The following is a 16,964-nucleotide window of genomic DNA, read 5'->3' as shown; positions in this document are numbered from 1 at the left end:
ATGGTGTCAGCCCTTTTTATTAAATAATCATTATGACATTTGAGTCTTTCCATTGATTACTTTGTTGCAGTCTCAGAAACAAGCCAAGGTTTCTCAAAGATGCAAGAAGTCAAAAGATGTTTAGAGGAAACGTTTCTGTGAAGATGCAGCTGAAATCCTCAAAAGAGATTCCAGACAATCATCACAGATTGTACCTTTATCTCAAAAACAAGCAGTTTCCCTCAGATTGATGTCTTTGAAAACAGGCTGAGTGATGTGAGTGTTTTCAGACTTTTAGACTCAAATCTCATGCTGTGATGATTGATTTAAATATTCTACAAGTGTCTGTTTTTTCCTGTCTCTCTGTAGTCCTCTTGCCTGTAGCGAAACACTAACCTCCCCTCCAACTTCATCCAAAACATTTTGAATCATAAAAGACATCAGTTTCTAAGAACCAAACAGCCACTAGAGACCTGTTGAGAATTTGACTGAATCACATAAACATAAACAATATTCCCAGTAAACATTGGACAGGTCTCTACATTTGAACATCGTTGTTTTCAAAAAAGATACACTAGTACAGGGAATGGAAGGCAGGACTACACCAGACACCAGAATGTGTGCTGGCACCATGGTGTTACCTCCAGATCCTCCAAGTACTGAAAATGGTGAGGCAGAGCCTATAGATCAGACTTGCTTGTCCAGCACATCCTACAGATGCACAGTTAGATGGAGATCTTGACAATTCGAAGGCCAACACCTCAAACTGTCCATTGTGCTCCTCAAACTATTCATGAACCATTTTTGCTTTGTGGCACGGAACGGCTTCTGCCATTGTTCCATCCTCTAGTGCTGGTGGACAGGGGTCAGTGCTGGGAACATGGCTGGCCTGGAGCTATTCAGGCCCTTATGCACAACAAACTGCAACAGGTTTCTGTCAGAACCAACTCATTCAGCAATCTGAGCTACAGCAGCTCATCTGTTGGTTTGGATCAGACAAGCCAACTTTTATACCCCACATGCACCAAAAAAACAGTTCAGCATTTTGCCTTTTCTTGGACCACTTTTTCTGCCTCTAACACATCAACTTTGACAATACAATGTTCACTTCCCACCCTCTAACAGGCGCAGAAGAGATAATCAGTGCTATTTACTTCATTTATTCAGTTAGTGGTCATAATGTTATGCCTGTATGATGCAGACATAATGTGCAAATGCAGTAGAGAATTGCTGCTTTTCAAAATTTGTATTAAAGTGGACAAGGCCTAGAAAATAAAGAACAAATTCAGCAAAGAACAGATTTTGATGCAACATCTTGTTGGGAAATTACTTTTAAAGTAAAATCCTGTTTGGTGGCACTCAGAATGCATGATCTTTAGTATTTTTTACATATTAAAGTGAAATTCTTCATCTCTTAGGCACCTGTTCATGTTTTAATATTTCATAAATTAGAGTTAAGTGGCTAAACGAACAGGAAAAAAACAGCCATTTGAGAAAGGTTGGATACTGAACTACAAAAAGAGCAAAAAAGCAGCCAAAGTACAAAGAAAAACATTAAAAACCTTCAGAGACAACCAGCTATTGATCAAGACTTACTTTCAAAGAACACAAGAAAGTGTGGAAATCCAAAAAACAAAAGATGGATGACACAACATTTATGCACAGTATTGCACATGCTGAAATTGTCCTTGAGCAGTCCATTTAAATGTTAACCCATCCGCTGACCTTATTCCTGTGCCAAAAGTTTAAAAATGAATGTTTTCAATCGTTTTTGAAGAGATTGATAAAATGAAACCTACTGAATTGAAACAAGAAGATTAAAGGTGCTGGTTCTTATTTCTTGGGACTTTTAAAGCCCAGATATTATGTAATTGTACTCAAAGCCTTTTTGCCTTTTGCTGGTCAAGCAAAGCACACCATTTTCAACTAAAAGCTTAAGTCTGAAAGAAATAACATTGCGGATTTCATTTGTAAATTTGTCCTGAGCCTCATCCAACTTTAAACTCCACCATTTCCTACTTGTTAATTTACTGATGGGGTTAATTTGCTCTGAGAGCCTTTGATATAAATCTTGTCAAGCAGTAAACCGCGTAATAATTAAAACGTGACACACAGATGAGTTCCTTTCGTCGCTTCCTTAGCGGGTCTGTCAATCCGGTTTATTAGCACTTGATGATCACTTGTTAGCCTTGGACCAAACGTGCATCCGACGGAGTCGCAGCGAGTTTAGAAATCAGAAAACAAGCCCCTCCGAACATCCTTTTGTGAGCCAGCGTCTGTTCCTCTGTCACAATCAGCCGGGGGGATAAAAGTGGTCCTAATATGAAAGGTGTAAAATCTAAATGTTAAAGACGATGTGATTGAAATTATACAATCAGACACACTTCAAACAAAAAATGGTAGCCACGTTATGCAAATTACTGAAGCATTCATGCTTTTCAAAGACTGAGGGGGCTTTTGTTACACGCAGGAGACAGTTGCACAAAAGGGGAAACCAGGAGGGAGCATTTTCTAACTGCTACAGCTTCATCAGCGCTGGGAGCTTCTACTTTCCCTCTGTCCCAATTCTGTGAGTTTACCTCAGATTTATTTATGCTCCTCAAAAGTACTTCTGGTATTTCTCGATATAACATCACTACCATATATTATATTTGTTGGTAGTTATATTGAGCTCCTCCACAGAGGATGTATTAGATAGGGAGAGGTTATTCTTCTGGAGCAAAAGGTATATTTTCTGATCCAGAACATCCTGAAATGTCCTCAAATATGAACTCAGGTGGGAATTATACAGCGAAAGCAGGGGGAAGCGTGGACTTAATTTTTCTCCAACTATGAAAGCACTTCAGTAAACCGTTTTCTTGTTATAGTTTAATGTCTGCCATCTGTATACATTACAATAAACAAACTTTTCTGGTGCAAAACTGCCAGTCATCATGCAGCAAAGGAGACTTGCAGTGTACTAACATTCAACCTGACAGTCCCTCACTGGTGATTGGCCAATAGGAGATGAAAAAGTCTTTTTTCCAGTCAGTCAAGACACCTAAACTTACAAGTCACGCTAAACATAACACTCTTCAGTGTGGAAGTTGTTAATAAAGGAATAAGACACAAAGTTAGCTACTTTTAGTATCAGTGAGGTGTTTATAATTATGCTGGAGTAAGGAGAAAAGCTGTAAGCAGCTATTTAAAAGGAAACAAATCCTCTGGAGGCATACTGGCTGTTCACTGGGGCAAGGCTAGACAGAGAAGGAATTCTGCAGGTGATGGCCCAGGTATAGATGAAAGGTCAATTTGAGCCCATGGTGGCAGGTTTGCAATTCGAACCGGAGAAGAGTTTTCAATTCATACAACTGACGATGTGCCAAAGCTGGCGCTAGAGTACTAAAAATGCAACTTTTGGTAAAGGAAGAATTGAATAGCAATGTGGTGTTACATTTGTGGTGTAAATTCAATTCAGTTTCAATTCAGCTTATTTATATAGCGCCAATTCACAACACATGTCGTCTCAAGGCACTTCACAAAAGTCAGGTACATACATTCAAGTTAATCCTAATCATTGAACAGTCAGATTCAATTATTTATTCAAATTGGATAAAATGTTTTTCTGTCTAAGGAAACCCAGCAGATTGCATCCAGTCAGTGACTTGCAGCATTCGCTCCTCCCAGATGAGCATGTAGAGACAGTGGACAGTCACTGTTATTAACTTTGCAGCAATCCCTCATACTGAGCATGCATGTAGCGACAGAGAAGAGGAAAAACTCCCTTTTAACAGGAAGAAACCTCCAGCAGAACCAGAACCTGGCTCAGTGTGAGCGGCCATCTGCCACAACTGACTGGGGGTTTGAGAGAACAGAGCAGAGACACAAAGAGAACAAAGAAGCACTGATCCAGGAGTACTTTCTATGGGAAGGACAAGTAAATGTTAATGGATGTAGCTCCTTTAGTCATTTCAGCTAGAAAGAATGAACAGATCAACTCTGAGCCAGTTTTCAAGATTAGAGTCTGAAAGAGAGCACATAGAGTTAGTTACAGTAAAAGCTCAGTCAATCGCCATGTCTAGGAGAGAGAAAGGGTTAAACACTAAAAGACAGGGCCATGTGGTCCTAGAGGGTGAGCATTAAGTTGTTGCCAGCAGAAGCTTGGACGATGCCCCTCTCCAGAAAGGTGTCACAGGTAGACAGAGTCAGGCCAGGTGTAGCTTCTAGGAAGAGAAAAGAGAGAGAACATAAAGTTAAAAGGTGAAATAACAGCAAAAAATGCAAAATTGGAGAGTAGTGTGAGAATGTAGCGAAGAGGATGAAAGTGGTCATTATGTCCTCCAGCAGCCTAAACCTCTTGCAGCATAGCAACTACAGAGATAGCTCAGGATAACCCAAGCCACTCTAACTATAAGCTTTATCAACAAGGAAAATTTTAAGCCTGGCCTTAAAAGTAGACAGTTTGTCCATCTAGAGCCCACTGATGGCCATTGTTATACTAAAAACCACAAGGATTGGGATACCTCTCTCTGTCAGATTGACCATAACCATTGGAAAAGAGAAGGGGTCATACAGGTAGCAGAAATGGAGGGTGTGTTTGCACCTCAACCATAATTGAGCCGGTTTAGGCTAAACCTGACTCCCCCTTATTCCATCCAACAGGGAGGGAAGAAGACGGCCACTGATAGAAAGCACTAGACTTTCTCAAGGTGATACAAGGTAATACAGCATTTCAGAGAAACCACAACACACCTGGACGTCCTAACTGATGGAACAAGTCAGAGCCAAAATTCTATTTTTCACATATTTAAATGTGAGAACAAAGTAAAAACGGATGTAATCTCTAATAAGGCTAATACGTTTTCCAACCACTTTAACTAGTTGAGGCTGTACCAGCAGAATTTGCTGCTCTGTGCAGCAAACATCTGCTGATATCATAAAAAAAAAAACAGCTTCGGTAAGGGATTTAAACAAGATTCTTTGTCAGTTAAAGTTCTGAAGTCGCACGTCTAGGTGACTGTTTACAGAAATCAACAAATAACCTTAAAACTGATCAACGGGTCAATCCTAGTTGTTGACTAGTACTCTCGCTGTCTAGGTTCTAGGTCTTAGAACCCTTCAGTTTACCCATATGCTACAGGACTACTAGGAAAAAGCTTAATTAAATCTTGTATTTTTATAAAATGCTGCACTGGAAACCATAATTTTTTTATTATCCTCCTGTGTTTTTTATGTAATAGCACAGCGATTGTAAAGGACAAACACCTCAGGCCATTTGCTTTAAGGCAACAGATAGAGCGGTTGCCATTCATCCTTTGATAGTTTGCACAAAGTAATTAAGAAACTCTGCAGGGAAAATGTATTTAATATTTACGCATCTCTCTGCACTGACAGCAACGGTAGGCAGTTTTGATCCACAACACAGCCTAATCTTTATATTAAATATGTACCAAAACCAATAATGAAGGTAAATAAAGATAATATTTAAATTTTATCTCTTCCAACACATTATTTTTTACCTCTTTTAGCAGTAGACTTTCTTGTTCTTTCTAACTTTAGAGGAGATAGTCTAGGTACAGCTATAGACCTATTTGGTTTTTAATGATATCTTAGAAGCACTGAAACATCACTTTTAATATTTTTATTGAGGTACTTTTAACTGTCAACTTGGGACACTGTTGACTAGTGCTTTTAGATCTGCAGCTTTTGTCACACTTGACCATCAGTTCCTCCACACGTCTTGAACCGTCTGCAATCTTTAAAGGCTTTGCACTTAAATCGTTCCAATCTTACGTAGTAGGTGCGACATCCTCTGATCTCAGTATTCCTCTGCAGTCGTGTAATTACAATATGGCATCCCTCAGGGTTCTATTCTAGGCACAATTTTTTTTTTGGTGTGTTTTACGTGCTGCCTCTTAGGCCAATCTTAGAATAATATCTATACTCACCGGCCACTTTATTAGGTACACCTTGCTAGCACTGGGTCAGACCCCCTTTACCTTCAGAACTGCCTTTATCCTTCGTGGCATAGATTCAACAAGGTACTGGAAACATTCCTCAGAGAGTTTGGTCCATATTGACATGATAGCATCACACAGATACTTGCAGAGTTGTCGGCTGCACATCCATGATGTGAATCTCCCGTTCCACCACATCCCAAAGGTGCTCTATTGGATTGAGATCTGGTGACTGTTGAGGTCATTTGAGTACAGTGAACTCATTGTCATGGCAGGATGGATTCATGCTTTCATGTTGTTGACACCAAATTCTGACCCTACCATCCGAATGTCGCAACAGAAATCATGATTCATCAGACCAGCCAACGTTTTTCCAATCTTCTATTGTCCAATTTTGGTGAGCCTGTGCAGATTGTAGCCTCAGTTTCCTGTTCATAGCTGACAGGAGTGACACCCGGTGTGGTCTTCTGCTGCTGTAGCTCATCCGCCTCAAGGTTCGACGTGTTGTGCGTTCAGAGATGCTCTTTGGTTGTAACGAGTGGTTATTTGAGTTACTGTTGCCTTTCTATCAGCTCGAACCAGTCTGGCCATTCTCCTCTGACCTCTGGCATCAACAAGGCATTTGCGCCCACAGAACTGCTGCTCACTGGATATTTTCTCTTTTTCGGACCATTCTCTGCAAACCCTAGAGATGGTAGTGTATGAAAATCCCAGTAAATCAGCAGTTTCTGAAATACTCAGACCAGCCCGTCTGACACCAACAACCATGTCACGTTCAAAGTCACTTAAATCACCTTTCTTCCCCATTCTGATGCTCGGTTTGAACTGCAGCAGATTGTCTTGACCATGTCTACATGCCTAAATGCGTTGAGTTGCTGCCATGTGATTGGCTGATTAGAAATTTGGGTTAACAAGCAGTTGGACAGGTGTACCTGATAATGTGGCCAGTGAGTGTATTTTCATTGTTTTACAGTTGATATTTAAATTTCCTTCCCTATGAAAATGAAAAATGACTTCATTACCTTGCAAAAGCTAATTTAGAGAAATTACCTCATACTGTCCTCCTGTCAAACATATATGAGTTTTTTGACAGCTCTTTGAAGCTCAACAAACAGAAAGGCTGAGTTGTTAAAACTAGCTTCTTTTGTTTGAGGATATTAGCAAATGTAATGCCTCAATTTCCTCAAAATTAATTTGAGCGAGTTATTACATGATCCTTAGACACCTGCAACACCTTAACCCATGGTCTAAATCAGTCAAGAAAAAGACGATGTGAGCAAATCACTGTGATATTGATCTCTTCACATTGGCTTCCTGTGTTTTGTAGAATCTTTTTTTAAAACACTTCCAAGACGATTTAGCTGCAGAACTTGCTCATTTGCTGCACCTTCACGCTCCAGACAGAGGACTAAGGTCAACATCTTATGGCAACTAAAGCCCCAGCTTCTACATCTCCATATAAGAGGTGCACAGACCTTGGAAAAATGTCAAATTCCTACTTAAGACACACTTCTTTGCATTCACCTTTAGCATCAATAATACATGACATTTATTATATTGATCTTTTTATAGGTATTTGTATTCCATTTCTTTCTAATAGTTTTTGTTTATGCACAATTTACAGACATTTGTTTTCCGCATTTTTCTAAATATACTGTTGTATGTTTTATTTTCTGTATGTACAGCACTTTGGGACAGCAAGGAGCTTGCTATTTAAAGTAATTTGACCTTGATCTTGACTTTAATTGTGGGGATGAAATCTCTACTTCACCCACATAGTTCACATCACAGACTCAAGTGTCTTCAAACCTCAGAAAAATATGCAAGAAATGAGTAGTGCTGTTATCATCTGAAGCACATTATCCTGGATAAATTGTGCCTCGGATCTGATTAGATGAGATTACATTAGTGAAACTGTAATTCTCCATGGGCTGTTAGAACAGAATAAAACTGGTGGAAAAGTGTTTGCTTTTCACCGGAATAACAGTCAAGTGCCACCGAGGGTAGAGGGGACTGTGAGGTAAGTAGGACGCACCTTTGTCTGGAATTTCTTCTTTCTGTCTGGCAGTAGGTAAATCTTCACGTATGGGTCAGAGAAGCCATTGGCGTCCTTTGCTGGCAGGTCCAGAGCTTTCAGTATCTTCACCACCAACTGCTCCGTACTGAGACAAGGGGAAAAAAAACAGAAACCAAACTATCCTAACACTTAAAATAAGATATAAAGTCAGGGCTTGCACAACAAACACTCTCTGAGACTCAGACAGGATTAGCCCACACACAAACACTAAAACACCTGTGCTGAACTTGTGCTCACAAATTGGAGTGGGAGCATGTGTCTCTGGAGAAGAAGAAAAGGAGCAAGACTATGTATATGTGTCTGTGTGCGCCATCTCCAGAGCTGTATCACGGTTGCACTGTCAGCAGAGTAAATGTAAGCTCAGTGAGCACAGATGTACTGAGAGTTGAACAGAGTCCGTGCTGATCTGAGCTCATTTATTATCTATAGCACCTTCAGTCTGTAGTCACATGGTTATATAGAGCTGTGGCCCCAAACGGTGAGGTTGGAGAGACCACTGAAAAACCAAATGAGATCTGGATGATCTCTTGAAATTAACTTTAATTGATAGTAGGGATGGACAGAGACTTTGTTGTACTATTGATTGTCTCATTTTTAGCAGCACCTCATTGTAATGTCTTGCTGATACCACAGGGTGGTGGTAATTCACCTAGTTGTCTTAAAGATGACCATGTTTTCAGGCACTTTTCCAGCTTAATCCATGACCTAAATGAATAAAGCTGTCATGATAGAGTTAGTACTACTGCAGTTCCATGGGTCACAGTGAAGTAGTACTCTCATCACACCTACTCACCAACTTGGCTCTGGGATAGAAATGGCATGTGACATTTGTCATTTCAGAGCTCAAAGTAAATAAAAATACACTGTAATGAACCCTGAAGTAAAAACTCTGACTTCCAAATTACAAGATTCCTCAGCCTCCTTAATTTCAAAATCCAACATGGCCGCCTCATGTTTATGCCCGCAATAATAAACTGTTTATTTGTGTTTAAAATGTTTATAAAAAGTCTAAATGTAGACCTGCTTTAGCTGAGATGCAGAAAAAAAAATAATACAAGCAAAATCTTTTGAATGCTAACCCAGTCCTTTTTAGAAATGAGCTATCCATACAGATAGGTTGATGTTGTCCACTAATATAAAAGTCCAGGACTATCTGTGTAATGTTCATTTTGCGAAACTGTTATTAAATTTTAAACCCAAAGTGAACCCCATTGCTCATTCTGCGTTTCTGTCGCACTGGTGCTCTGTGTGGTAGTTATGGTTGAAAAATTACGAGTCTTGCTGCACAGCTCACAATTTTTATGGCAACAAACTGAAAATTGTCTGATGTTGTCAAAAAAGCATCTTGCTGCCTGTGCACAGGCTGTGCTGCTCGATTGTTTAAGATGCTGCAGGTTGAAATGCATTTTTCCCCCAAGTTCCGCTTGATCTGATGTAATATACAGATCTAACTCACATTGGCAAATGTCTAAATGAGGTCTATGTATAACTTCTACATTCAGATCAGGTCTGTTGCTCACTGGGAACTTCCATTTTGACACAAATAGCTTCCAAATTTAGTCTAGATATCTATGATCGAATTAGACAAAGACCAGAAAGGAAAACGAAGAAGGGGTTGGAGTTCATCAGAAACATTACAACAAGAACGACAAATGACTCCCCCACCAAGCCCAGGAGAGCACCTCCAAGGTAAGGGACATGGACAAAATTCACAGCAGGTTGGAGGAGACACCGACCTGAGACACAGCACAGATCACAGAGCTGAACACAGGCCAGAACCAAGAGTGCCGCCTGCAGGCTGATCATAAGTCAGTCTATGCCACCCTTAGCATCACCACAATGCAACATTCCGTTGCTGCTGCTTAAAGCCAAAAAAGGACCAGTCAACAGACTGCGTACCACTTTAAAATCCCTGGAGAGACAAGCAGACACAATCCTAACTGAGGACCACAACTCCTATCTGCAGGGACCTTAAGAACAGCTGCCTGGCTCCAGTACAACTAGTGCGCACTTTGAACTCAGAAGCCAATGGATCACGTAAAAGAGAAGCACCAGAGTAATCTCTGGTAAAATATTTTTAGTGTGGGAGGTTTCATGGCTAAATTGGACCAGCCTGGTAGCCAGTCTTCATTGATTGCACATTGCACCAGTAAGAGCAGAGTGTGAAGGTTCAATTAGCAGGGTAAGAGCACAGTTTTGCTCAAAATATTGAAATGCACACAACATTATGGGTGACATACCAGAGTTCAAAAGATGACAAATTGTTGGTGCACGTCTTGCTGGCGCATCTGTGACCAAGACAGAAAGTCTTTGTGACGTATCAAGAGCCACGGTATCCAGGATAATGTCAGCATACCACCAAGAAGGACGAACCACATCCAACAGGATTAACTGTGGATGCAAGAGGAAGCTGTCTGAAAGGGATGTTCGGGTGCTAACCCAGATTGTATCCAAAAAACATAAAACCAGGGCTGCCCAAATCACGGCAGAATTAAATGTGCACCTCAACTCTCCTGTTTCCACCAGAACTGTCCGTCGGGAGCTCCACAGGGTCAATATACACGGCCGGGCTGCTATAGCCAAACCTTTGGTCACTCATGCCAATGCCAAACATTGGTTTCAATGGTGCAAGGAGCGCAAATCTTGGTCTGTGGACAATGTGAAACATGTCTTGTTCTCTGATAAGTCCACCTTTACTGTTTTCCCCACATCCGGGAGAGTTACGGTGTGGAGAAGCCCCAAAGAAGCGTACCACCCAGACTGTTGCATGCCCAGAGTGAAGCATGGGGGTGGATCAGTGATGGTTTGGGCTGCCATATCATGGCATTCCCTTGGCCCAATACTTGTGCTAGATGGGCACGTCACTGCCAAGGACTACCGAACCATTCTTGGGGACCATGTGCATCCAATGGTTCACACATTGTATCCTGAAGGCGGTGCCATGTATCAGGATGACAATGCACCAATACACACAGCAAGACTGGTGAAAGATTGGTTTGATGAACATGAAAGTGAAGTTGAACATCTCCCATGGCCTGCACAGTCATCAGATCTAAATATTATTTAGCCACTTTGGGGTGTTTTGGAGGAGCGAGTCAGGAAACGTTTTCCTCCACCAGTATCACGTAGTGACCTGGCCACTATCCTGCAAGAAGAATGGCTGAAAATCCCTCTGACCACTGTGCAGGACTTGTATATGTCATTACCAAGACGAATTGATGCTGTATTGGCCGCAAAAGGAGGCCCTACACCATACTAATAAATTATTGTGGTCTAAAACCAGGTGTTTCAGTTTCATTGTCCAACCCCTGTATGTGGCCAATTGGACAAAGTCTCCCTGCTCTCAATGCTCACAGCAGAAGATGGATTTTAGTGACGACATGCCGAAGCTGGGAAATAGGGGGTTAATTGCAACCAATAGTGTAATTGCATATTTTTCCATTATATTGTTAGCTGAAATGTGGTCAAATCTAACGAATCACAACTCCACCATGGCAACATCATTTCTCTAGAGTAGCAAAGAATTGTTAAGACAGACTTTGCTTAGGAGTGGCTGAAAGAATAATACTCAGAAAGTGTTACTCAGGCCTTCGGTGTCCCCAGGCAGGAAACTGATGAAATTCAGTGGCATGTTTTCAGAAACAAGCCACTCAGACTGCTTCAAAAAGCTTCAGGGGGCTGATCACAATGTTTTGCCTTGTAGCTGTAGAGCTTTTGTCATATTTTTCCACACAAAAATATGTTTAAATATTGCACACATTTGTTAGAAATTGGACAATCAGCAGCCTTGGATAAAAATAGCCTCACAGCCTCTTCTTGCACAGAACAATCTAGGCACAAATGCAGCAGGACAGAGAATATTTCTTTGTCACGCAAACAAACAAGTAATATATTCACAGGCGAGCATGCTGGTGATAACGTCTTTACATACAAACGTTTCGCAACACAGCCGTGGCCGGATCTCACACACCGTTAATTATGTATTTAATTGCCAGATGAAGATGAGGACATCTCTGAGACTTTTAATCAGACCTCGTTAGGCTGTGTCTCCATGTGTTAACGAGGCTGTCAGCACTTCATTTGCTGCTGTAGAAGGACATCGTGAGCTTGGAGGCTGAGGGCAGATCAGTGGGGCAAACTGCAACAGTGACCCCACAGCAGCTAATGTCCACAGGATTTGCATGTTGACATCACAATCGTGGTAAAGTTGGACCAGTGTTTACCCCTGACTCAGATCCAGCTAATACACTCATAAAAACATGCCTCCTCTGCAGTCAGGTCGAATCAAAATGATGAAAAGGGCAAACCTCTGCATGATGGTACACTTTAAGATAAATATTAAAATTTTTGAATTAATTCACAAGATAATTTATCAGATAAACAATAACTGGAAAGAAAGGAAGTCACCTTGTATTTGTTGCAGGTTTACCTGCACTCACGTGTCTTGTTACAGAACAATACACGAGCCTGAACCAAACCTGATGTTATACTCCATCCCAGAGGCCTACTGCAGAGAATACACCTATTACAGCTCAAACAGAACTTCAACACCTTATTCCTGGCAGAAAATACAGAAAATGCGCCGTTATTCCCTCTGTGGAAATGTGTCAGCTTTTAATGGGATTGTCAATAGAAATGCCTTTCCCAGAGGACCTGAGCAAGACTGGCATTGTTGTTGCTGACTTTTAACACTACAAACGGTGGGGTCTCACACATTAACATACAAATCCTATCACAGCTCCAACGCTGACGCACCTTGATGGGAGTGTCTGCACACACATGGGTTTGCAACATTGCCCACCTTTGTTTTTCCTCCTGGGTTCCTTCTCTTCAGTGTAACTACAGAGGGACAGAAATTATCTAGTGGCTTTCTAAATGTGAAAAGGGGACACAGGAATAGCTTTTGTCATTAAGCCTTTTCTCAGTCAAGCTCCCCTGCTAATTCTCTGCATTTGTCCTTTGACAGTAACACTGTCTGCTGGTATTATGCGTTGGCAGGCTTGCTGTTAAAACCGGCTCACATATATATAATTCATGAATGAAATTGTCGCTCCCTTTCTTTTTTCTGACCATCAGCACTTTCACGCTTTGCAATGTTTCAACGTGTCAGGGGAGGCAGAAATACAGAACTACCAGCTGAGACCCAACAAGCTCCACCCATAGACCCCAACATGTCCTTCTCCCCCCACTCAGCTCCCTCTGGCACCTCGGTGCATGCTTCCTGTGCTCACCTTACTATCAACTATGCATCACAGTATCAACCAGGTACAATATTTCACTAACACGACAAGTCTGCGCCACACGGTAAATAAAAGACGTGTTGTTTTTATCAATCACAAGAAACTCTCCCATCTGATAAACAACAAAAAATTCCTGACAGAAATTGCTTAATTCACTTCTCTTAATAGCAGTTCTAGTGATAGACCATGTTTGGTGTTTGAACCGGATCTCAGCCGGTTTTATAAAAATAGCTAAGAAGAGACCCTCCATGGAGCCAGATTATTACGTCACAGATCAGGGAGTTTATGTACAGAAATTACTGTATTAGCATTGTTTTGGGAGGTAAAAACAAAGTACAAAACACTTTCTCTATGTCATGCAGTTCAATAATAATAATAATAGCCAGTACTTATAAAATATTCTATACAAAGCAGACTGACAGGTATGACCTTTCAGCAGTAACATAATGTGCCTATTAACATAGTTTGTTTCAAGCAGGAATTATAAATGCCTACTGGTGATACTAAAAGACTCAACAATATCTGTAAATGTCACTGCAACCAGAATTTACATACACTGATATGAGCAGGATTTATAAATACCTCACCCCAAAACTTAAAGACCAAACAGAGTTTATAAACAAAGATATATTTTATAAATTCACCTTTAAAGAGTGATTGTGAAAGCAAAGTCAATCACTATGCAACAGTGTTATATTAAACAGTGATACGATGAAAGACACAGTTTGTGTTTTCCGATGCCGTACCTATTTGCTCTGTGTTTTTATCGTTCTGTGTTAAATTACTTGCACTAAGAATGGAAGCTATTTCAGGAGTTTAAAATCTAATTGGTTGCTGGACTCTATAAGTCTACGCTAAGCTATTTACATGGTGCTTCTGTTCTCTGGCCTAGTGAGTTAGTGGCAACACAGAATCCGATCCGTTTTACAGCCCAAGAGTCGGTGCTTTAGAAGTGGAAACAGAAAAAACAAACCGTGGAAAGCTAGCTGGTGGAAAATCACCTCCAATGGTTCCATAACCTTGCTACAAAGAATATCTTCTTACGGTGCCTTTAGTCATTCAGTCCTACCAAGGTGTGCTTACACATAGGAAGTTAGCATCGTGGTATCATTATAGTGACCACTGTGCCAGATACCCTGACAGTCACCTTTGATCACTTATTGGTGTAACTGGAGAGGACAAACTTCTTCTCCCAAACTGCTTCAGTCATTTCAAACTTCACACCAATGCAAGAGGAAGGAACGTCAGGCTGCAGGAAGTGCTGTGTCAAAAGACCTAGTGTCTGTTCAAGACTTTCATTGTGTCTTTTTAGATTATGTTTTTGTGATTTACACATTAACAAGATACCCTGTTTAGGCCACTTCTTCTCCTTCACACATAACCCAATCAAGCCGGCTACTCGGTGCAAGATTTCACAGAGCTCGGGGGCATCACAGAATCAAAGGAAGTGTGCGGTACTATGCATAAAATGTGGGCCGGACTCACGACATTGTTTTAAAAACAAGAATGGCAGATAAGCTAATTGTTAAAATCTGCCTGGAGTCCATCCAAATACAGTACATGGGTCAGTGCAAAATGACTGCATGGTTGATTGTTTACACTCATAAATCCTGGAAGGTTAATCACAACTAGTCAAGTAGTTCAAACTTAGGTTTAATTGACCAGTGGAAAAATATCTATGCTGATGATGATGTAATGCTCACATTTTAGCGGTTAAACTTTATTTATTAAATTAGTTTTGAGTGTAAAACTGCTCCATATTTTGAAAACGGAGCCCACTGTGAGAATGTTTAGGCTGCCTTGGATTGCTTACTTGAAGGCGTAGCGCAGCAAGAAGCAGATCTTCCCACAGGTGTCGCCCTGTTTGCCTTCGCCCTGATCGCCTTTGGGTCTGTAAAGTTCTGGCTTGATCTGCCCGATGCAGGTAACCTGCTCCTTCTCTTCACCGTGGAAGTCAGGGCTGGAGAGCTGGTGAGTCATGGGCTTGGGTCTAAGCACACACATAAGAAACCAGGAATATAAGCAAAGCTAATACGAAAACACAAACAAGATGCTGTGCAACTTGGTGATTCTGCGGGGTTATTTTCTTGTGCCATTTTTGGACTACTCCTTTACACATGCAAAAGTCCTAGTTATTTATAAAATGCACTGAATCCGATTCAAATCTAATAAAAATGTTTTACAGGTTTAAAATATGTTGAGGGGTAAGACAAAATGTAAATGGCTCATAAAAATATGAGCACACACTGACAATGCTTACATTTGATCTTATTAGAAAATAATAAAAACTATCCACTATATTGAAGTTAGGTTAATAAAATCTAAGATGAAGAGTAAATCATGCTAAATCCCACATCTGGAGTTCATTTGATGAAAACTAGGCCATAACACAGAGTCAGTGTGTGAAAACAACAAATTCAACTGCATGAATGAATATTTGCAATAACTTGAAGTGCTTCATCTCTTGGCAGGTTTTTGTTTGTGCATCGTTAAGTTCCAACAGTATTTTAATTGGTCAATAGCAGGACCTTGTTTACTTCCCCTCAGATGCTCTGCTGAATATTTGCTAAAATAATTGTGTTCTTGCTTTACCCCGTGTATTTGTTAAACAAAACGCTTCATATTCAACTGTCGAGAAGGCTGTACAAGAACCGGCGGGTATGAACGTTCAGGTCGGAGCTAAATCAAACAGGGGTGCCCACAATTGACCACAATAAGGTCAAATGGATACCAGTAACAGTTACGCTTTTAAGTTTGTTAAAAGCTCTGAGATGTTGGGGCTCATTAAATTTTTAAGTCTAATTTTAATATTTTACTGTATGTATGTACATTTTTAAGACATCAAAGTTGCCCAGCTCTAGTTAAAAACAAATCAGCCAAGGATCCTGATTCTGACTTGGAAAACATATTTTATCACCAGCTCTAACCCTCTATATGTAAAATGTGGAGACAGCTGCAGTAATAAACCGTTATGCATGATCTGTGATTGGTTTCGGTGCTGGCCTACAAACGTTTTTACTAACATTATTCAATCATGTTGAGGTGATGTCATATAAAAGAATATATAGTTCCTCCTGTTCTGGGTCATCCCCGGGGTTCCCTCCGAGTGGGACATGCCTAAAATCCTTCAAAGACAGGCATCTTGGAGACATCCTTATCAGATGCCAGAACCACCTCAAACTGACTCCTTTTAATGCAGAGAAGCAGCAGCTCTACTTTCAGCTCTTGCTGGTTGACGGAGTTACCCACCCTATCTCTACGGCTGAGTCCAGCCACCCTACGGAGGACGCTCAGCTTGTATCCAGGATTTTGTTATTTGGGTAATGATCAATATCCCTTTAATTAAAGCTTTGCTTTTTGGCTCAGCTCTTTTTCACCACAACAGACTGGGGCAGCACCTGTATTACTACAGACGAAGCCCCAATCCATCTCTCCATCTCCCATTCCATCCTACCATTACTCGTGAGCAACACACCAAGATACTTAAACCCCTTGAGGCACAAACCGACCCCCAATTCAGAGGGAGCAAACCACTTTTTTAGGTGGAGAGTCATGGTCTCAGACTTAAAGGAGATTCTAATATGACATGCCTTTCTGAATTATTGCACATGGAAATAGCTTACATTATTGTTTGGGTGTTCAAACAGTCATAGGCTAAACATAAATACAAAAATGATGAGTGTTTGTGGTGTGTTTGGACCTAATTTATTCCCTGACTATGGAAACAAAATG

At 40.8% G+C, this 16,964-nt stretch overlaps 1 protein-coding gene across 2 annotated transcripts in view; it reads right to left on the bottom strand.

The window, feature by feature from the left end:
• Positions 1–16,964, bottom strand: part of LOC124862864 (synaptotagmin-C-like) — a 55,314-nt gene that overhangs the window by 10,572 nt on the left and 27,778 nt on the right. For both annotated transcript variants that reach the window (XM_047357045.1, XM_047357044.1), the window contains exons 6-7: positions 15,046–15,222; positions 7,951–8,077 (exon numbers count right to left, since the gene is read on the bottom strand). In XM_047357045.1, the coding sequence (XP_047213001.1) occupies positions 7,951–8,077; positions 15,046–15,222 (304 nt within the window). The remainder of the gene's footprint in view (positions 1–7,950; positions 8,078–15,045; positions 15,223–16,964) is intronic.

Source organism: Girardinichthys multiradiatus, chromosome X (assembly GCF_021462225.1).
Source record: "Girardinichthys multiradiatus isolate DD_20200921_A chromosome X, DD_fGirMul_XY1, whole genome shotgun sequence".
In the NCBI taxonomy this organism is placed as follows: domain Eukaryota; kingdom Metazoa; phylum Chordata; class Actinopteri; order Cyprinodontiformes; family Goodeidae; genus Girardinichthys; species Girardinichthys multiradiatus.
The sequence above is the reverse complement of the archived record's forward strand: the minus strand, read 5'-3'. Positions and strand labels throughout refer to the sequence as shown.